The sequence below is a fragment of the Ctenopharyngodon idella genome, chromosome 4 (genome assembly GCF_019924925.1).
Source record: "Ctenopharyngodon idella isolate HZGC_01 chromosome 4, HZGC01, whole genome shotgun sequence".
NCBI classification, from domain to species: domain Eukaryota; kingdom Metazoa; phylum Chordata; class Actinopteri; order Cypriniformes; family Xenocyprididae; genus Ctenopharyngodon; species Ctenopharyngodon idella.
In genome coordinates this window covers 20366908-20390291 of record NC_067223.1, presented here as the reverse complement: position 1 = coordinate 20390291, position 23384 = coordinate 20366908, and the positions used below count along the sequence as shown (strand labels likewise).

Here is a 23384-nt window from a genome sequence, read left to right as displayed (position 1 = left end):
AAAAAAAAAAAAAAAGTGGCTGTACATTTTATATTGTTCCCAAAATTTTATAGTGTTTTATTTACTTTATAAAAGTTCTTTGTCTATCACAGATTGTCCAGATAATCACTGGTCTGTTGAGTATCCTGTTTGGCATCATGGCTGGAATTACTTTTCCAAGCTTCTCTTTCATTATTGGTTTTCCTTTCTGGGGATCTGCCATCGTAGGAAACAATTATACAATTTTGTTCTGTCTTTTATAATACAAGTTACATATTTCAACAGAATCCTTGATTTTTGTCTTTCTCTCTGCTCTCAGTACATTACTGCAGGCTCACTCTCTGTTGCTGCAAAAAACAAACTTGCTTCATCCTCCAGTTTGTGTTTGGTATGTACACAACGCTTATTTATAAGGGTTCCAAGCACCAGAGGTGCTGCAACCCTATTGTTTTTGATACTGATTTCTTCTTCTTCCTTAATTTGTAATGTGTAATAGGCATCATTGACCGTAATTCGTAGAGATCCCAAACTTGTCAGGAAGGTCCCAAATGTGTGCATCTACTCAAGTGCACAGATACATCTATCCCACACTAGGTGCCTCAGTAATACACTGAACAAAATTATAAATGCAACACTTGTTTTTGCCCCCATTTTTCATGAGCTGAACTCAAAGATTTAAGACTTTTTCTATGTACACAAAAGGCCTGTTTCTCTCAAATATTGTTCACAAATCTGTCTAAATCTGTGTTAGTGAGCACTTCTTCTTTGCTGAGATAATCCATCCACCTCACAGGTGTGGCATATCAAGATGCTGATTAGACAGCATGATTATTGCACCGGTGTGCCTTAGGCTGGCTTTTCTGATCAACTCTCCTTCGCGTAGAGTTGATCAGGTTGTTGATTGTGGCCTGTGAAATGCTGGTCCACTCCTCTTCAATGGCTGTGCGAAGTTGCTGGATATTGGCAGGAACTGGAACACGCTGTTGTATACGCCGATCCAGAGCATCCCAAACATTTTCAATGGATGACATGTCCGGTGAGTATGCTGGCCATGCAAGAACTGGGATGTTTTCAGCTTCCAGGAATTGTGTACAGATCCTTGCAACATGGGGCCGTGCATTATCATGCTGCAACATGAGGTGATGGTCGTGGATGGTCGTGTCACAACAATGGGCCTCAGGATCTCGTCACGGTATCTCTGTGCATTCAAGATGCCATCAATAAAATGCACCTGTGTTCGCTGTCCATAACATACGCCTGCCCATACCATAACCCCACCGCCACCATGGGCCACTCGATCCACAACGTTGACATCAGCAAACCGCTCACCCACACAACGCCATACACGCTGTCTGCCATCTGCCCTGTACAGTGAAAACCGGGATTCATCCATGAAGAGAACACCTCTCCAAAGTGCCAGCATTTGCCCACTCAAGTGGGTTACGACGACAAACTGCAGTCAGGTCGAGACCCCAATGAGGACGGCGAGCATGCAGATGAGCTTCCCTGAGACGGTTTGTGCAGAAATTCTTTGGTTATGCAAACCGATTGTTGCAGCAGCTGTCCGGGTGGCTGGTCTCAGACGATCTTGGAGGTGAAGATGCTGGATGTGGAGGTCCTGGGCTGGTGTGGTTACACGTGATCTGCAGTTGTGAGGCCGGTTGGATGTACTGCCAAATTCTCTGAAACGCCTTTGGAGACGGCTTATGGTAGAGAAATGAACATTCAATTCACGGGCAACAGCTCGTGGCAAGAGCATGCCAATTGCACGCTCCCTCAAAACTTGCGACATCTATGGCAGTGTGCTGTGTGATAAAACTGCACATTTTAGAGTGGCCTTTTTATGAAGGTAAAATGATGCCATAAAGAATCGCATGTGCAAGGAAAGATTTGTGGAAGTGTACACAAGATTGTAAACTTAAATTAAATTTGCATGCGCGAGGTTAGATTTGTATAGGTGTAAATTGCGTTTCAAGCCCAAGAAAAAATGATTTGCAGCATTTTACTGTTATTCGTAACTGCAGTTCATGAATTGTGAAACTGCAGTTTCATGTTATGGCAAAATAAATAAGATCTGTATTCTTCTGACTTCCATTTTTTTCGCTGAAATTCGGCCAAAACCATTGCAAGCCTGTGAACAGTGATTTGCAAGCGAAAACAACAGTTTAAAGAATTGCAAAACTGATCTGTATGTGTAAAAACAAACTATTGCACATGTCTAAATGACTTGTTGTGTAAGTAGGGCAAAAAGGAACTATACTGTCATTCCGGCGTAATAATCAAGGAACTTTGCTGTCGTACCATGGGTGCAGCAGGCGCAATGATATTACGCAGCGCCTGTGACCCCCTGCTTGCACAGGGAGTGTGCCTTGCAACCATGGAGACATTTGTGAGAAACGCTGCGTAATATCATTGCGCCTGCTGCACCCATGGTACGGCAGCAAAGTTCCTTGATTATTACGCCGGAATGACAGTATAGTTCCTAGTCATATAGTCATAGTCATAGTTCCAACTTTTAATTTTCCGTCGGTCTTAGTACACGATGTAAGTACAGAAGAGTCAAGTTTTAAATAGGAAAAATATTTAAACTCTTTGGTCATGTTTTAACGAGATGCTAACGGTCTAATCAGATTCAATGAACTATGCTAAGCTATGCTAAAAGTGGTACCGCCAGACCCGGAGATTGGCTGAATGGATTCGAAAACGGTAAAACTCAACTGTTTAACTCTAGGGGAGTTGGAAAATGAGCCTATTTTCAAAAAAAGTGGAGTGTTCCTTTAAAATGTGAGAACATTGTAAGATAGTAATTTGTGTGTGTGTGTGTGTGTGTGTGTGTGGACATGCTGGAAAAGAGAACTTCTGTTCTGGGCTGGATTTCCCAAAACCTTCTTAACTCTATGTCGTTCTTAAATTATACCTTAAGCTGTACCTTAACGTTAATACGTGTTTCCCGAAACGTTAGTTATGTATACCTCCTTCTGTAAGTCATTCGTTCATAAGGTTGGTCTGGACCACTCTTAGCTATACCTTATCACTGCTTATTTTCATCTCAGTTTATACAAATATAATTTTGAAGTTGCAATAAACCAGTGTTCATTTAGGCTAATTTAATTTTTTGTCATGCAAAGAATAAAATTGTCATTACACTGATGGTTGTTAGCTTTTTAATTTTATTATCTAAAAGGTACATACATCAGCTGGCAAACCATTAAGCAGTAAAGGCTTAGTCTATTTAAAGGCACTGACTGTGGTGGGGAGTTTGGTCAAACTATGGCAGAGATAGCGAATAGTTGTGCTAAATCAAAGACGGCACCATTTAGTGTATGTGCGCTATTTTATCCGTGAAAACGTTCCCCTACCTTTTATGTCAGAAGCTGCAATAAAAATTTTTTTAAAAATCGCCTGCCACAGCAGCAAATTCAGCAGCTTTTAAATCTTGTTGATCTGACTCAGGCCCAGCGCCACAAGGGGCAAAATGGGGCATCCTCTCAGTTACAATTTGTCCCCCTCCACCCCCTAAACAGGGTTGATTTTAACCTGTTGACGCATACGATCACACCAGTGAATACAACATTCAGTGTGTCACTGCTAAATTCAAACCTGCTTTGGCACTGAGCCAGAGACAGACGCACTCAGTGCTTGTCATATATCACAACTGTTCTGTGTTTTTAACCACATCATGGTTTTTTTTTAGGTTTCAGACATTTAAATAGGCATTTGAATGAAGTACTAACTAGGCTATATAAAAAAAGACATTTATAGGTTGTTAAATTCAAATTCCATACACTGATGTCTATGGAAGCTGCAATAATAATTCTTTCAATTACAAACCCGATTCCAAAAAAGTTGGGACACTGTACAAATTGTGAATAAAAAAGGAATGCAATGATGTGGAAGTTTCAAATTTCAATATTTTATTCAGAATACAACATAGATGACATATCAAATGTTTAAACAGAAAATGTATCATTTTAAGGGAAAAATAAGTTGATTTTAAATTTCATGGCATCAACACATCTCAAAAAAGTTGGGACAAGGCCATGTTTACCACTGTGTGGCATCCCCTCTTCTTTTTTTATAACAGTCTGCAAACGTCTGGGGACTGAGGAGACAAGTTGCTCAAGTTTAGGAATAGGAATGTTGTCCCATTCTTGTCTAATACAGGCTTCTAGTTGCTCAACTGTCTTAGGTCTTCTTTGTCGCATCTTCCTCTTTATGATGCACCAAATGTTTTCTATGGGTGAAAGATCTGGACTGCAGGCTGGCCATTTCAGTACCCGGATCCTTCTTCTACGCAGCCATGATGTTGTAATTGATGCAGTATGTGGTCTGGCATTGTCATGTTGGAAAATGCAAGGTCTTCCCTGAAAGAGACGACATCTGGATGGGAGCATATGTTGTTCTAGAACTTGGATATACCTTTCAGCATTGATGGTGCCTTTCCAGATGTGTAAGCTGCCCATGCCACACGCACTCCTGCAACCCAATACCATCAGAGATGCAGGCTTCTGAACTGAGCGCTGATAACAACTTGGATTGTCCTTGTCTTCTTTGGTCCGGATGACATGGCATCCCAGTTTTCCAAAAAGAATTTCAAATTTTGATTCGTCTGACCACAGAACAGTTTTCCACTTTGCCACAGTCCATTTTAAATGAGCCTTGGCCCAGAGAAAACGCCTGCGCTTCTGGATCATGTTTAGATATGGTTTCTTTTTTGACCTATAGAGTTTTAGCCGGCAACGGCGAATGGCACGGTGGATTGTGTTCACCGACAATGTTTTCTGGAAGTATTCCTGAGCCCATGTTGTGATTTCCATTACAGTAGCATTCCTGTATGTGATGCAGTGCCGTCTAAGGGCCCGAAGATCACGGGCATCCAGTATGGTTTTCCGGCCTTGACCCTTACGCACAGAGATTATTCCAGATTCTCTGAATCTTTGGATGATATTATGCACTGTAGATGATGATAACTTCAAACTCTTTGCAATTTTTCGCTGAGAAACTCCTTTCTGATATTGCTCCACTATTTTTCGCCGCAGCATTGGGGGAATTGGTGATCCTCTGCCCATCTTGACTTCTGAGAGACACTGCCACTCTGAGAGGCTCTTTTTATACCCAATCATGTTGCCAATTGACCTAATAAGTTGCAAATTGGTCCTCCAGCTGTTCCTTATATGTACATTTAACTTTTCTGGCCTCTTATTGCTACCTGTCCCAACTTTTTTGGAATGTGTAGCTCTCATGAAATCCAAAATGAGCCAATATTTGGCATGACATTTCAAAATGTCTCACTTTCAACATTTGATATGTTATCTATATTCTATTGTGAATAAAATGTAAGTTTATGAAATTTGTAAATTATTGCATTCCTTTTTTATTCACAATTTGTACAGTGTCCCAACTTTTTTGGAATCGGGTTTGTATATAATTTGACGAAGTGTTTTATTCATATCAGATACAATCAGGGTATCTTCCGTTCATTCTTTTTTGATTTAATATTGAAATCAGAAAAACGAGAAAGCAGCACTTTTTCCATTTTTCCTTTAAAAAAAAAAATAAAATATTGGCCTGATTTTTCGTTTTTTCTTTCTGGGGTTGGAAACAAATAATCAGGTTAAATATTCAGTCTCTACATGTGGGCGTGAATGAAACACCTCTCTCCGCTGATTGGTCAACCAGACCTCAAACCATGTTGTCATCAGTTGTTCATCGGTTCCGCTCAACAGAATAAAAGTCCCTTGCTGCTACAGCTGTGCTGATTCTTAACACATTTATTGCAACTACATTTCATCTCTTTCTCATCAAACAACCAGACTAGTGAATGGCTTGACACAAACACGTCAGAGTCGGGGCTCAATTCTGTGTAGACATAAATTCATTTACGCGTGAAATATTAGTTTATCTCATAAATATTAATTTATTTTGCAGCTGCACACAACAAGCTTACAACTTTGGCACACTGCCTGTTTTATTTAGCCTAACTGACCAACTATAAAAACTGCGTAGCGAAGCTGCATGACACACTGGACAGCGCGGAGCAAAAGAACAGTACATTAGCCTATAGTAAAGCGCAAACCAATATTGATTTAAGTGTAAATATGCAGCAGTCATAACTTCTGTTTTAGAGAACACCCTGAATTTTGGACAAGGGATGAATTTGAAATGACAGATATAAAAAGATACTACATTATTTCAGTGTATTTTACAGTCACAGCATATCTATTAGGCCTATTCTATTTTGAGTTTGTTTTTTTTTCAAGAGAAGCGTAGGAAATGTAGGTTATCACTGGCGTATGATATGTCAAATGAGTATGTAATAGGCTACATGCTAATTTTTCCTTTTCTTAAAAGCATAAATTTTGTTTAAGGCAATATTCGGAGTTTATTTAATTAATAATGAGTATTAATGGATGTCACACAAAAAGGTGTTTTATTTTCTCTGCCAACTAAACTTCCAATGCAAAGCAGAACCGTTTTGCGACTAACTCCTAGCGCACAGAGCAGTGTTTAGTTCCTGAATGAATCTGAATGAGTCTTTGAACGAATCAGTTGACCGAGTGATTCAATGGCCCAATAGTAGGCTATAGAGATCCACTTGATAATTATTCCTGAATGAATCAGCGTTTTGAAAGAACTGGTTGAATAAATGACTCATTCATTAACACAATGACTTGCTGCCACCTACTGGTGACATTAATTTCATAATCCAAATATCGTTTCATTTTTGTCATTCATTTAATATTTCTGTATTCAAATTGTTGTTTAAAACATTAATCTCATTACATTATGCAATGCCTTCTCTGAGCAGCATTATCTAACATCTCATTAAATAGATCTAAAAGCAACTTCAGATGCTGCTTCTTTGACACCTCTGCAATGCAAAGCCTTTGTTTTATTCAGCTTTAATTGATAACAACCTCTAGCATTATATTATTCTAATTTAATTGACTAAATTTAAGAAATTAACATTAAAGATGGCATGTCTAAATATTTAAAAGATTAGGAAAAAAACCTATATAAAGGTAAAAAATTGCCCTGAAAATCAATTGCCTCTTATGGTAAAGTTATTTTCTGAAATGGACAGATGGCAATAAATAGGCAATAAAATAACTCTTCATCTATTTATTGTTATGTCAGGGCTTTGCTATCTTCTTATAACTGAGAGAGCACTATAATGGCTATATTTAACACTATATTTATTTAACATTACACCAACAAATTAAACTAGTGTTAACCGTTCCTGCTCTATCCCTGATCGTGGTCGGAGATAACAGGGGAGACTTTCACTGCTCCAGGGCCGAAGTAGCTTTCTGTTTAAACTTCGGGGTTAACTCCCTTTCCCTTCGTTCAGTGGCTATAGTGAGTAAACAAATTACAACTTGATTTGGTCAGAAGATTTATTGTTTACTATAGTTGAATGGCGATTAACAGTACAGCCATATAACAGTGCTCCGGTCACAACAACACGTTCGCTCCGCCCTCCCTCTCACTCTTCTCTAAAAACAAAACAGAAACTGCTATTAAAGGGCCCGCACTGTTTTACAACACTAGGCTGAGTTTTTTTTTTTTTTTTTTTTTTTTTTTCACACAAATTTGTGTGATAGCCTATTTTAAATTGGCATCTCAAACAAGTTCAACTCCTTCATTAAATCATGACATCCAATTCCCATTTCAATAAAGTCCATCTCTGAACTAATAGTGCCACTTTGAGGAACTAATAGCATGTGATATCTTTTCATATCTGTCATATTTCAAATTGATCCCATGTCCAAAACTCAGGGTGTTGTCTAAAACATACTCGGTTACTAACGTAACCTCGGCTCCCTTAGATACGGAACGAGTACTGCGTCGTATGCCTTTGGGTTAGACGCAATGGGGGAAACTCCTTTTCTCTGATTTCTGAAGCCTTTTTTAATTATGCAGTGAAACTGCATGGCCATTGGTTCATTTTATTACAAATACACAAACCAATGAACCAGCGAGCCTATGGTGAGAGGGCCCACCAGAGCCTGCCGAATGGGCGGGGCATCTGGCTATATAAGCAGGCGTCTCACCTAGGCAGACTGGTTTAATTCGACTGAAGCGATGACATGAGTTGTGCCACGAATAGCATGGCAAGGAACGCAGTACTCATTCCGTATCTAAGGGAACCGAGGTTACGTTAGTAACCGAGTACATTCCCTTTCGATACTACACTCGTACTGCGTCGTATGCTAGACACAATGGGGACAGTACATTTGGAAGATGGCTATGGAAGAGGAATGACTAATAAGTGACTTAATCTAAGCACTAAAGGGGTTTAGAACCAAGTACAAAAGAAAAAGCCATACTAGTGAACCAGACATACGTTGGGGTTGATAAATGAACCTCACACAGCCTAGGTACTCTAAGGAGGACCGAGAGCGTGCACGAAAAAATGGCTGTGCTTGATTGGACAGCAAACTTGCCTGACCTCTACCCCATAGAGAATCTCTTGGGTGTGCTCTTTGATACCAATCTTTCATTTGAAGGCCATGTTACTAGCATCTGTAAAACCGCATTCTTCCATCTTAAAAATATATCTAAACTACGACATATGCTCTCAATGAAAAATGCAGAACAGTTAGTTCATGCGTTCATGACCTCAAGGCTAGATTACTGTAACGCTCTACTGGGTGGTTGTTCTGCTCGCCTGATAAATAAACTACAGCTCGTACAAAATGCAGCAGCTAGAGTTCTTACTAGAACTAGGAAGTATGACCTTATTAGCCCAGTTCTGTCAACACTGCATTGGCTTCCTGTTAAACATCGTATAGATTTTAAAATCTTGCTAATTACTTACAAAGCACTAAATGGTTTAGCTCCCCAGTACCTGAGCGAGCTCCTAATTCATTATAGTCCTTCACGTCTATTGCGATCTCAGAATTCAGGCCAGCTGATAATACCTAGAATATCAAAATCAACCGCAGGCGGTAGATCCTTCTCCTATTTGGCACCTAAACTCTGGAACAATCTTTCTAGCATTGTTCAGGAAGCAGACACACTTTGTCAGTTTAAATCTAGACTAAAAACGCATCTCTTTAACCTGGCATACACATAACACATTACCAATTTATATTTTCAAATCCGTTAAAGGATTATTAGGCTGCATAAATTAGGTCAGCCGGAGCCGGGAACACTTCCTATAACACCTGATGTACTTGTTACATCAGAAGAAGAATGGCATCTACGCTAAAATTAGTCTTTCTGTTTATCCCGAGGTTCACCGTAGTCAACCGGATCCGGGCCGTATCCAGGTGAGACCAAGGACCTGCACCTTGACACGACCACAACGCAGCCCTGACATATCAGCAGAGATTGAGTCAACTAGATCATCCACTGTGAGGGCCTCATCGACACGACAGCCACGACACAGTTCCTCAACAACCATCCATACCGGTGTGATCCTCAATACGATCCTCAGTTGGATGGAACTGGAATAAATACTTTGAATGTTGCGATCCTATTGGACTTATGATAGCAACCTGAATAGTAACAAAGCACTGTTGGCCAGAGGAGAACTGGCCCCCCGACTAAGCCTGGTTTCTCCCAAGGTTTTGTTCTCCATTTTAACACCAATTTGCCACCTGATGTCACCTGATGGAGTTTGGGTTCCTTGCCGCTGTCGCCTCTGGCTTGCTTAGTTGGGGACACTTGACATTTGACTTGACATTTGATATTCAACAGTGCTTTGATCTGCCTGCATTGACACTATTCTTTAAGAGCTGCTGTGCAGCCAAATAATGTACCAGTTATCAATGTAAAGCTGCTTTGACACAATCTACATTGTAAAAAGCGCTATATAAATAAAGGTGACTTGACTTGACTTGACTATTGTCAAGAGGAAGATGAGAGACACCAGACCCAACAATGCAGATGACCTGAAGGCCGCTATCAAAGCACCCTGGGCTTCCATTACACCTGAGCAGTGCCACAGACTGATCGACTCCATGCCACGCCGCATTGATGCACTAATTCATGCAAAAGGAGGCCCAACCAAGTATTGAGTGCATAGAAATGAACATACTTTTCAGAAGCCTGACATTTCTGTATAAAATATCCTTTTTTTATTATTTTATTATAAATATTATTTTATATTATTTTTTATTGATCTTGTTAAGTATTCTAATTTATTGAGATAGTGAATTGGTGGGTTTTTGTTAAATGTGAGCCAAAATCATCACAATTAAAAGAACCAAAGACTTAAAGTACTTCAGTCTGTGTGCATTGAATTTATTTAATACACGAGTTCCACAATTTGAGTTGAATTACTGAAATAAATGAACTTTTCCACTACATTGTAATTTATTGAGATGCACCTGTATAAACTAACTTCACAAGTTTCAGTTGCACTGATAGAGTAAAATAATTTTATTTGTCATCTTTCATGGACAAGTATTTTCTTTAGTGTAATGCGTTTAAATTCTTCATATTTTTCAATCTCTTAACCTTCAGCAAGAGTTTTGACTCTCTCGTGAGAAGTGAATCACAATTTCTCTCTTTTGCAAGGCATGTGATTGGCTGTTTGCCACTGATGTCACGCATTCATGTGCACGCACTCCACAAACTCAGGATCAAAGCCTGAGTTGACAGAGAAAGTCGATGATCAGCATCATGGTACAAACAAAGCCAGACTGGAGTGGTCTGATTTTGTCAACTTGAAACTAATCCTACAACCCTGAGGGTGTACTCACACTAGGCACGGTTGCCTTGAACCAAGCCCGAGCGCGATTGTCCCCGCTCCCCACTCCCTACTCCCCCGCTGGCCTGCACTCACACTGCACTTAACATTCCAGGCCGGAGCACGCTTACGTCATATACGATGCAACTTTTTTGAATGGAAGAAAACAGGAAGAAATGCACTTTCGCTATTTAGGCTATTTATAATTTATGCCATGCAGCGATTTTCACTTGCACATATCAGAGGATTATTACGAAGGCAGCTGATGTTAATGGAGGAATTTGCAGCCTTAATCGCAAACTACAATTCCTGTTTATCAATAAGCTGAGAAGCAGACCCATTATAAACCCAAATACACTCAAATTAATTATATGAATTAATAAGTGTACTATCAAAGTAGTAATTAAGATGTTTGCCATCATAATGATGACAGTAGCGCACACTGTTCCGTGCTCTGGCACAGTTAGCGCTCACACTGCATGTGAACCGAGCTCGAGCCCAACCGAACTGCGCTCTGGCCCACCTCTTTCCAAGCGGGCCAGGGACGGCTAAACGAATCGTCAAATGAACCGGGCTTTAGGGATCAATTGCGCTTGGGCACGGTTCAGAGTGCCTAATGTGAGTACACCCTGAGTTTGTTCAACTACCATCATGGTACAGGCCCCTGGTCATATTAGACAGAGTCAAAACAGACAGAGCTGCTAGGGCAGAGCCCTGACAATTGGTGCTTCAACACTGATGCTTGCTGCTTGTGGCTAGAATTAATTAATCTATTTATGTATTTATTTATTTATTATTTACTTATGTCAAATACTGTACTTTTATCACATTCCATATACCTTTCTATCTATGTTAACAAGCTAATGTTCTGTTTTCTGTTTTTTTTTACCTACAGGTGAAAGGTTCACTTGGAATGAACATTGTGGCTATTTTTACTGCAGGCCTTTCCATTGTTGCATTTTTAGTGGAGTTGTCAAGCTGCAGTGTTTATTGTGGTAGAGTAGGGTTTGAGGTATGTTAACTTTTATATCCACTTTTTGTGTGTTCAATACACTTGTTAAAGGTCCAGTGGTAGAAAGAGCACTAAAAAGAGTAATAATAAGAGTGCTAACTACTTGAGTACAAGTAGAAGTACTGAGAAATGACTCAATTAAGTGTAAATAAGTAGTTTGCTGAAAAACTACTCAAGTTACTACGTTACAAAGTACTTTAGAATTATTTTTCTATTTTTACCCAAAATTCGATGATTAGCATTATGGAGTGCTAAACACTCTCGTGTAATGTCTATTTCATTCATACTGGAAGCATGAGAATGCTCTCATGCAGAAAGTCCACAAATTATACCCAGAGAAGTATTAAAGTCCCATTGAATTGCCTTGAAACACACAACTTTATTCAGTGTGGAAACGTGATTTCCCCTGAAACAGGAAAACATGGCAGTTCCTCCCCTTTTTTGAAATAGCCAATATAGTTTTGTTTATATCACAGCTCGACCAGAGCTTTTGAGTTTGGTAAAGCAGCATTTTCCTCAATCTCTAACCATTTCTCCTCCTAATCTTTTCCATATCACTTTAAAATATAACATTCTGTGCATAATTAAAATGGGTCTGATGCATTCCCTTTTGAAAGGGAACTCACAATGCGTCCTGAGACACTAATGGGGAATGCCTTTGCATGACTGGTATCTGAAGCAAGTATCAAATCATGGCAATGCTATTGGCCGGCAACAGATGACATCATACTAGTGTGACCAGAAAGTATATAAGGGGCACCTTGAGAACATGCCATCCTCGTTTCGTCTTTAGGGACTGTTTGTTTGAAGCACTGTTCAAGGTAAGAATGGCTTGTTAAAGCAAACGTTTTAAGCGGTGTGCACATCTGTGTCATAAATGTTTGATACTTGATAGCTCACATGACTTGTGCATTCTTTGTTTGAGCATGCATGCTCAGTTCTTGAGGGAACTGTTGGAATGCGCTGTGAGCATTTCCTGCTGAGGAAGCTCCACTCTCGTTTGTTTCTCTTCTCGAGGGAAGAGGGACAGGTTTCTGTGCCCAGTAACGCACAGAAGGTGCTCACTGAAGTGTTTAAGAGAGGTGTTTATCTTTCACATGCTTCAGCGGCTGACGAGAGTGTTTTGGTGTTTGAGTTTGTGTTGTCTTTTGCATCCTCAGGATCAGCAGACAGTGCTCTATATGTAACGTTTTAAGTGATGTGTGGATTTGTGTTTAAAGCTTTTTGACATTTAAAGGATTAGTTAACTTTCAAAAGAAAATTAGCCCAAGCTTTCTCACCCTCAAACCATCCTAGGTGTATATGACTTTCTTCTTTCTGATGAACACAATCATAGAAAAATTAATAAATATCATGACGCATCTGAGCTTTATAATGGCAGTGAACAGGGGTCATGAGTATGAGCTGAAGAAAGTGCTTCCATCCACATCCATACATCATAAACGTGTACTCCATATTGCTCCGGTGGGTTAATTAAAGCCTTCTGAAGCGAATCGATAAGCACAAACGCATCGATTCGCATCAGAAGAATCATCAGAAAATCATCATGTTCATCAGAAAGAAGAAAGTCATATACACCTAGGATGGCTTGAGGCTGAGTAAAGGATTAGTTCACTTTCAAATGAAAATTAGCCCAAGCTTCAATCATCACAACTTGTGCATTGTTTGGGTGAGGAGCACACGTGTTTAGTTCTTGAGAGAGCTGTTTGCACGCACTGTGAGCTTTAGAAAACCCCAGTCTAGTTTTATCTATCTTCTCGAGGGAAGAGGGTCAGGCATTTGCACCCCCGTATGATGAGCCTTCCTTTCCATTTTGATCTCCATTTGATCTTCTGGGCACAGAAGAATCCATATTTGACCCACATCCATCGACATCAGCATGTAAATTATACAGATGTTGAGTGTTTGATTGAGCTTGGATATGTGTCAGTGCCCCCTTAAGATGAAATATTTGTGTGCTATCTCGTGGCTGGAGAGGCATCTACTTTGAAAGCTCTGGCCCTGCTCTTATATGACAGGACATACGTGGCAGCAGATTATGCTGCACTGCACATTATGGTAGTATTTTATGCTTACCAAGCTGACCCACTGAAAGACTGGACCTGCTTTTAATCTTGTCTTTTGTGCTGTCTACGCCCTGTGCTCCCACCCCAAAGTGTCTGTTTATTCAAAATGTTTTAGATTATATTTCTATATATTTTATATAGAGGCATTTTAACTGGGGCCCTGGAGCTCCCATTATTAGGGAAGGTTATCGTGATACTCTAACTATGTGCCTCCTCTCTTTTGAAAGACATTTTGTGAGGTCTTAATATAGTGGGTAGCATTAAGAACAAAATATCCACTGTACTGAATGGCATGGCCTTCTCTCGATTGGAGAGTCAGTTTTCTGAGGCCGCTGCTCATCTGAGCTCCAGATAGTTGATATGTCAGGTATTCGTCCCTCCGGGGGCCACCCTGATAATCTTTTTGTGTTAAGTGAGTTGGCTTCCTCTCGTTAAGAGAGTTGTTTTGTTGAAGCCACCGCTCTACTGAGCTCCAGGTAATATCACGGTTTCAAGTTTATGGCCTTCCGTTAGGACTCCTTGATAAACCTTCCCTAGGTTGAGTGAAGTGGTTTCCTCTTGCTGAGAGAGTGAAGGGCAGTATGCTGAAGCCCTCGCTCCAGACCCTGTTGTGAGTGAGCTGGCTTCCTCTCTCCTGAGAGTGTCTATTTGAAGCTGCCACTCCATTGAGCTCTAGGTAGTTGATGAATTAAGCGTTGGCCTATTGTAAGGCCACCTTGACAATGACCCTATGGTGAGTGTGTTGGTTTCCTCTGATTTGAGAGTTTTTATTTGAAGCCTCCGCTCCTCTGAACTCCAGGTAGTTGATGTCCTCAAGCATTTGTCTGTGTTAAGGCCACCTTGATATTCCCTGTGGTGAGTGTGTTAGTATCCTCTCACTTAGAGAGTCATTATGTTGAAGCCACCACTCCACTGAGCTCCAGGTGACCAGTTATCCTGTGTTGAGTAAGCCGGCCTTCTTTCTTTTGAGAGTGGATAGGCTGAAGTCTCCGGTCCATTGATCTCCAGGAATTAAGATTCTCTGTCCAGCTTAAGACTGGCAGCTAGTGATCCTAGTACGCCTCCTCTCACTGTGAGAGTCGTCCCCGGCCGGGGCTCGTCTTCTGCACTGGGCTAAAAATGCGAGTAGCAGGCCCTGTGGCCTCCTCAATCTGCATAGGTTGAGCTGAGACTCCTAGTGGTGTTAGGCACAGATAAATAGCCAGGTGTTGTAGGCTTTCGTAGAAAGCTTTGTTAGGCTTCCTCTCAGTTAGAGAGTGGAAAGCACTATGCTGAAGCCTCTGCTCTCTAGAGCTTTGGTAGTAGCTTTGTCTAGTTGAGGCTTTAGACCAATCTCTCCACCAAAAGCTCCTTGATTACTATCAAGTCACGGAGTTGAGTGTTGCAGGCCTCTCCTGTGGAATTTTTCCCTGTTGAAGCCTCCATTCCTCCAGAGCTAAGCTCAGATGGTTAATTCTAATCTTGGAGCAAGAGTTTTTGCTCAGGCCTTCACCCTTGAGCTTTGTCTCAGGTTTAGCTCACTTTGTTCTCAGAGCTCTGTGCTCTGACACCAGTGATGCTCAGGTTGAGCACATCAGGTACTCTCTTCTTTCATGTCAGATTGAGTATGCTCCCTTAGAGCCTGAGCACTGCCACAAGCTGACGCCCATGATCTTTTGGAGTAGTTGGGCCTCCTCGAGAGCACAGTGGCATAAGACTGTATTCCCCTTGCTTAAAGGGTAAAACGTGCTTTTACTGAGTACACTGCTTGTTGGAGATGTGATTAGGTATTCCAGGCCTGTAGGCTCTGTGTAAAACAGTCTGTTTCTGCAAGTAAAGACTTGCTATCAGGTAGCTGGCCGTAGCAGGCCTCCCAGAGGGTGAGTTCACAACAATTTGGGTACTTGGCAGCCAGCAAAGACTTGCTATCAGGTAGCTGGCCTTAGCAAGCCTCATCCCCATCTCAAATGTGTATCTGGCATGACTTAAAGCAGATTACCATCATGTTGCAGGCTCCTCTGGGAGCCTTCCTGATTCTAGCCCACAGCTATGTTTGCCTCTAAGTCTAGTCAGATGGTTGAAGGCCTCTCGTGAGGCCTTCCTGTTAGACCAGCCCCTTAGGCTGGAGTTACTCCCCTCACAAGAATCCCTTTGTGCTTTGAAAAACAAGCGCTCTGCAGATCCTAGGATCGAGCAGAATAACTCCCCTCGGTTGCAAGGGTTATAAAGCGCTATGCTGAGTCCTGCTCTCCAGGATGCCCGTCTTGACGATCCGGTCTGACAGTTTGCAGTCCCTCCTCCTGGATGCCTCTTCTGGAGGAAGATGTTTTAGAGGCTCTGTTTAGAAAAAAAGTTGTTGGCCAGACTAGGTTACAAGAATAGACCGGGTCGGCCTCCCTGGTGCCATTCGGGGTTGACTATGCTCCTCTGAGAAGTAACTGGCTGGGGCTCCTTTCGGCCCACTGGCCATATTCCCTTAAAGGGACCCCTTCTATGTGAAGTTGTTGGTTCCAAGCCTTTGAGTGGCCTTGGTAGCCCTTCATTCATTATGGAGGCCTCTTTGAGGCTTATAGCTTGGGCAGTGGCCATAGGGAATGATGTCACTGACAGCCTAGTGTGTGACCAGAAGGGGTAGAATGGTTTTTGCCATTTCTGTTGAAACTGCCATTATTTGTGCTTAGTCACAAGCCACTTCTTGGCATGCACTCCCCTCAGCATGGTGGCGAGGGTATTTCGTTCCCCATTAGTGCCCCCCATTACTCCTGGTCTTCTACTAACCCTTTGACGTGTACAATCACACCGGTGTGATCAGTCTTGGCTGGTCCCTGGAGCGTACGATCACACCGGTGTGATTAGAACGTTCAGTGCATCACGTGATCGACTGCCAAATTCAAATGTGCTTGTGCGCTTTGGCTGGCTCTAAACCAGCTCTTTTCATATATCACAAATATGCAGCGTTTTCAACCGCATAATGTTTATTTTAGGTTTCAGACATTTAAATACACATATGTGCTAACAAAACAGTACATTTAGAGTTTGTAAAATACACAAAATACACACTGATGTCTATAGAAGCGGCAATAACAATCCTTTTCATAATGATTAGATGACATGTTTTATTCATGAAAGATACACATTGTGTAAGTAACTTTAAGGTTTACTCTATTCTTCTCAGTTCACCGGCGCACTTACTTTCATGCATTTCGGGAGAAGTGGATGAATTCATGTGTTGTAAATCTAACAGATCCGATTCTCTGTACTGCGGCACAAACTAACATGGTGGCGGCCATCACATAACTCATCTAACGCGATCATTATAAAGGTGTTTAAACAGCAAAACCCATCCACTTGTACATATTTGACAATCGGAACATCAGATATTTCATGCTATAGTTAACAAATTTACGAACATTCTGAACAAAAAAGGAAAAATGAAATAAACAATAATAAATAATCAGTCATACAGCGCTATTGTGGCTGCGGTATGTCACGTAACAAGCAATGACGCATCACCATGAAAACAATAAAGGTGATACGTTCTAAATAACGGTCGCCTTGAAAAACTCACGCTGGGGGCTTAGCCAGAGTATTTTTAACTTCCTGTGTGAAAGGGCTAAAGGACTTCTGAAGTGAAGTGATGCATTTGTGTAAGAAAAAAATCCATATTTAACAGTAAAATAACTAACTTTCATCGTCACTAACAGTGCAAACGCAATAAAACCAAAGTCCCTTTAAGACAAGTCATCTCACTCGGTGGCCAGCTTTGAAACGCCTCTCGGGCATGCAAGTGCAGCTCTCATCTCTTTGAATGGGGAAACATCAAATTCTCCAAAACTGTTTACCAAGCTTTTGATTAAATTTCATATTTGTAATTACCAATGAAATCTGACAACAACGGTCTCATAATTTTTTTTTTTTTTTTCCAAACGCTTAAATCATGACAAAAAAATTTTATTTTTTAGGCTGGATCAAGCTAATGCGCGTGCGCAAACCTAAATGCAAGTCTCTTGTGCCTCATTTCAGAGGCATGCGTCTGTTTCTTTAGAAACCGGTGCTTCTAACGGCCGTTGCAGTGATGTGATGACTTTACCAGTCGGCGATTGGCTCTTATTTAGAAGGCGGGACGCCACACTGCGTGTTGCACTTTCTCCCATTCAAAACAATACGAGTGAAACGTCTTGTGTTATTCTATAGTCTTTGATATAACTTAAGATATTTGTTGAATAAAAAGGGAGTTTTGGCATGAGTTCAGAACTCAGTCACTGATAAACTCATGCTGTTTGACTGACAGCTCCAATTATTGCAAAGGGAGCATTCTTTGATCGCTTTCTTTATATAATTGAATCACCCTTTAAATAACAGATTATTTTCATCCTACTAAGAGAAACCGTTTGTACATGAATCATTACATATCAGATCAGGCACTAGAACAGTAGGAATAACTCAGTTACTTACATGCATAATTGGTCGAGTCCATATCGTAAAAGTCTGTTTGCAAAGCCTGCGCCGAAATGCGATTGATTTACCAACGAATCCACATTGAATACCGAATAGAAATAAATAAAGCTCAACTGAGACATTCACATTGTTGAAAATAAATAACTATAGATTTCAGTTCTGAAACTTATAGGATATTCTTATAGTATGATGACCTCTTAAGCTCAAGGAAACGTTGTTTTCTTAATTCATGACCCCTTTAATCTGCATTCATCAGTCCAGTCTTTATTTTCCAGTCCAAATATTTTATAGATCTCCAATTACTGACCGTTTACAATACAAAAAGGCATTAAAACTCAGTCCGGTTTGACCTAAATATGTTGTCTTACCGTATGAACAAGGATGCTAGATTCTAGACTGCTGAGCAGACAGTAGCTATACCAGTGTGAGTACTAATTATCAATAATTTTGTCATTATTATTATAATTATTATTATTGTTAATATTTTTCAGGATAATTATCGGGAACATTTCTTGGCAGTTCATGGTATATTGCTGATATTCACCGTCCTTGAGTTTGTCATTTCCATCCATCTGTCAGGATTTGCCTGTAAAGCCACCTGTTGCACTTCCTCAGGGGTGAGTAATGTGTCAAGTCAGGGGTTCCCAAATTTTTTTGTCAGCTGAACCCCTCAGATATGTGTATATATAATGGAAATTGTTACTTTTAAGTTTACGCTTGGTTTCACACTTTACAAAGAACCAATAAACACTACAAATTACAATACAAATATTTATTTCTTAAAGGGGTGGTTCACTGTTTTTTTTTTTTCTAGGCTTGATTGTGTTTATGGGGCACAGTTTAACGTGTCTTAATGTTCAATAAAAAAAAAAAAAAAAAAAAGCCGTATTTTTTATATATTTTACCTTTATTTTACAACACTGTCTCCATTGTCAATTCGAAAGGCCGGTTTGACTTCCTCGTTCTATGATACCACTCCCTGCGAAATACGCAATGGGCTTAGATTGGTTAGCTGGCCCAGTGTATTGTGATTCGCTCAGAGCTGTTTAATATGTTTTTCAACAGCTCTGGATTCGCTGAAGCGTCTAGTGCACGTTGTACGGAAATGGCACGCCCCTTACCATTATGGGCAATAGTTGCACGCTTTCGGTGGAAATGTAACTAATGGCATCAATATTGCTGTATCAGATTGAGCCCGAATCAGACAAAGATAGCAGTAATAATGAAGGGGGTCAAGCAGAACCTCTGCAAGTACGGCTTTTAAAGGATGTTTCTGAATGGTAAGTATTTCCGTTTGTATTTGTGTCAAAGTGTTTAGATATGCTGTCACTTGTAAATGTTACTGCTGTTTGTTAGCTTTCAATATACGGTTTTATCCTGATTAAAGCTTTACTGTAGCCGAATACATGACTGAGTAGTAGCATTTTTGTAAAGGTATCATTTAATTTATAGCATGAACAACTGTTTGTCTATGAACCTAGAAGTTTGTTGGTGTTTTTTGGAGAAGTATGCAATAGAATTTAGCTAACTGGCTAGCGAAGCCAAACCGCATTGGTCTTTATGTCCTTGATGCAACCAAAAAATAGCAACAGAACTATACATTTAAAAGACATGTACAAAAATGTACAAAAGTAAAACATACTTACAGTTTGGGGCCCATTAATAACAGCTTCTGCTTTTAAAGTGGGAACTGCTTCATCTTTCAGTAATAGCCTTGGTGCAAATCCAGCATTAAACTCGTGTAGATTCTGGAAGCTGTCTTCCGCGCCGCATCCAGTGTAGACAATATCACCGATTCTAATGGGTTCTATTATCTTTTGATGTGTTGTGTCGCACCTCTCGCGTCCGGTGTAGACAACTCTTCCTCTTCCAAAATGCCACGTGATGTGGCTTCGCCCACTTTGTTGCGTGTTCCCGGGGGGCAGGGTTTATGTTAATCGCAGGGTTTATGATGTCACCAACCCGGGATGAAGCTTGTTGTCGTCCAAACTGGTCGTAATTGTAGGCATTAAACTGCCATAACTTTAAAAGACAACATCTTAGTTTGCATTGAACTTTCAGCACTGTAACTTTGCAGATACTGTTTATGCTCAAGCAGCAACATTACACACTAACTAAAGTTAAAAAAGTGAAATCGCAATGAACCACCCCTTTAAAATCTTCACTTTCAAATATTCAAACCCTTGAGCTTTTAACATGTAAAATTCTTGAGCTTTAAACCTCTGTCTACAAAAATGTTGGAGATCATGACCCAGTTTCAAGGACAGGGCTTAGGCTAAACCAGGCTTAGGCTAAACCAGGATTAGGCATTAGTTCAATTAGGACATTTAAGTAGCTTATAAATGTGCCCTAGAAAAAAGTACAAGTTGCTTTCAATTAAAACAGCTCAAACATGCATTTTAGTCTAGGACTATCTTAAGGCAGGCCACACACTTTAAGATTCTTGGGTTGTCGCAAACAATTTTTTGTCCAAAAAATCCTCTATTGTGTGGTATCATTACAATTATATAACTGCTCCTGATCGAGACGGAGTGTCCCCGTTCTCAAATCATAAATATCAAACATGTTTGGTATTTACGACTCTGCCTCTGACGTGATACCCGTGATAGCCAATGAGAGTGAGCAAGCTTCACCTACCAGATGTTGCGTGCTTATTTAGCTGAAACAGCAGCCACAAACATGCCATGAAAATGGAGTATTGAGAAAGAAAAATCACCCATATTCTTTTTTCTACACTGTTTTTCACTGTAAAACAGAACAAGCTCCAGTAGAGCCAATTGACAACATTGGTTGTCCTCAATTTGTTTTTCTTCTCAAGTCACGTTTGATCTCGCGAGTCTCCGTGAGATCTTGTGTCACTGTGAAATTGTTCCTGCAGTCAACAGGTGTGTGGTCTCGCATTCCTGTCGAATCATCTAGTGTGTGTTCAGAGGATTATAATGCTAAAAATCAGTTGAAACTCTCTGAAAATTGTCTAGTGTGTCCCAGGCCTAAGCCTTGTCTGTGAAACCAGGGGGGTATTCCAGAAACCAAGGTTAACTTACCATCATATATACCCTGAACTCTCGGTTGATTAACCCAAACCTTGCTTACTCGAGGTATGCTGGTTCCAAAAACACGTTTCGGGACTAAGTTCAGACAACCCAGAGTATGTTCCCGGTTAACACACAAGACATTCTCAACTAAGCGACAAATCGATGATTCATGGAAACAGACGCTAAGAAAAAGTGTGCCATTCTACTTCCTTCTTCTTTTGTTTAATGCCGATTTACATAACCTACTTGGTGCACATCGCCACCTATTGAGTGGTTGTGCAATCATTTTTTTCCAATCTTTTTATTTACAGTAATAAGTAATCTTTATTCACTGAAAATAAGAATTATCTTGTTTGTTTGATGCTAATTATTTAGTAAGATATCACATATGTATTTTATTATAGAAATTATAGCATAGAAAACTTCCTGTTTTCTATAAATAATGACAATAAAAAGCAGATTCATGTGTGAGATGACAATAAAATAAATATATATTAGAATTGAATAAACATTACCGCTTTATAATAGTGCTTTATTTTTTTTAATATATATATATATATACATACACACACACACACACACATTATATTGCCAAAAATTTTGGGACGTCTGCCTTTACGTGCACATGAACTTTAATGACATCCCATTCTTAATCTGTAGGGTTTAATATGGAGTTGGCCCACCCTTTGCCGCTATAACAGCTTCAACTCTTCTGGGAAAGCTTTCACAAGGTTTAGGAGTGTGTTTATGGGAATTTTTGACCATTCTTCTAGAAGCGCATTTGTGAGGTCAGGCAGTGATGTTGGCGAGAAGGCCTGGCTCGCAGTCTCCGCTCTAATTCATCCCAAAGGTGTTCTATCGGGTTGAGGCCAGGACTCTGTGCAGGCCAGTCAAATTCCTCCACACCAAACTCGCTCATCCATGTCTTTATGGACCTTGCTTTGTGCACTGGTGCGCAGTCATTTTGGAACAGGAAGTTGCCATCCCCAAACTGTTCCCACAAATTTGGGAGCATGAAATTGCCCAAAATGTCTTGGTATGCTGAAGCATTAAGAGTTCCTTTCACTGGAACTAAGGGGCCAAGCCCAACCCCTGAAAAACAACCCCACACCATAATCCCCCCTCCACCAAACTTTACACTTGGCATAATGCAGGCAGGCAAGTACCGTTCTCCTGGCAACCACCAAACCCAGTCTCGTCCATCAGATTGCTAGAAAGAGAAGCGTGCTCTAGAGTCCAGTGGCGGCGTGCTTTACACCACTGCATCTGACACTTTGCATTCCACTTGGTGATGTAAGGCTTGGATGCAGCTGCTCGGCCATGGAAACCCATTCCATGAAGCTCTACGCACTGTTCTTGAGTTAATCTGAAGGCCACATGAAGTTTGGAGCCCTGTAGCTATTGACTCTGCAGAAAGTTGGCAACTTCTGTGCACTGTGTGCCTCAGCATGCACTGACCCTGCTCTATGATTTTATGTGGCCTATCACTTCGTGGCTGAGTTGCTGTTGTCCCCCAATTGCTTCCACTTTGTTATGATACCACTAACAGTTGACCGTGGAATATTTAGTAGTGAGGAAATTTCACAAATGGACTTGTTGCACAGGTGGCAACCTATCACGGTACCACGCTTGAGTTCACTGAGCTCCTGAGAGCGACCCATTTTTTCACAAATGTTTGTAGAAGCAGTCTGCATGCCTAGGTGCTTGATTTTATACACCTGTGGCTATGGAAGTGATTGGAACACCTGAATTCAATGATTTGGAGGAATGTCCCAATACTTTTGGCAATATAGTGTATATTAGGGGTGTAACGGTACACAAAACTCACGGTTCGGTACGTACCTCGGTTTTGAAGGCACAGTTCGGTACGGTTTTCGGTATAGCAGGTGGGGAGAAAAAAAAGCTAGTTATTTTTATTAAACAGTGGTTTACTTAACAAATTGTGTTTTCGTCTTTAAATATATTAAATTAAATTATAACAAAGTTTCTTAAGGATAAAAAAAAAAAAATTATCTTTGCTAATGCTATAAACTATGTAGGAAGCCCTTACTTGATCATTATGCTTCTATAATATTAAAGGTTAACAACTGTGCCCAAACTATTTGCCTAAAGTCAATTGCTTTTTATTTTTAGATGAAATAATCAACACTCAAATA

At 40.5% G+C, this 23384-nt stretch overlaps 2 protein-coding genes across 6 annotated transcripts in view; one reads left to right on the top strand and one right to left on the bottom strand.

Moving 5' to 3' along the window:
* The window catches only part of LOC127511450 (oocyte zinc finger protein XlCOF6-like), an 832024-nt gene that overhangs the window by 472975 nt on the left and 335665 nt on the right, over positions 1-23384 (bottom strand). The gene's annotated exons all lie outside the window — the stretch shown is intronic.
* Positions 1-23384, top strand: part of LOC127510699 (membrane-spanning 4-domains subfamily A member 4A-like) — a 69392-nt gene that overhangs the window by 42735 nt on the left and 3273 nt on the right. For all 5 annotated transcript variants that reach the window (XR_007929699.1, XR_007929698.1, XR_007929697.1 and 2 more), the window contains 4 exons: positions 93-203; positions 299-367; positions 11574-11690; positions 18685-18810. Coding sequence is in view for 2 of the 5 variants with exons in the window: in XM_051890634.1 (XP_051746594.1) it covers positions 93-203; positions 299-367; positions 11574-11690; positions 18685-18810 (423 nt within the window). In the remaining 3 variants the exon portion in view is untranslated. The remainder of the gene's footprint in view (positions 1-92; positions 204-298; positions 368-11573; positions 11691-18684; positions 18811-23384) is intronic.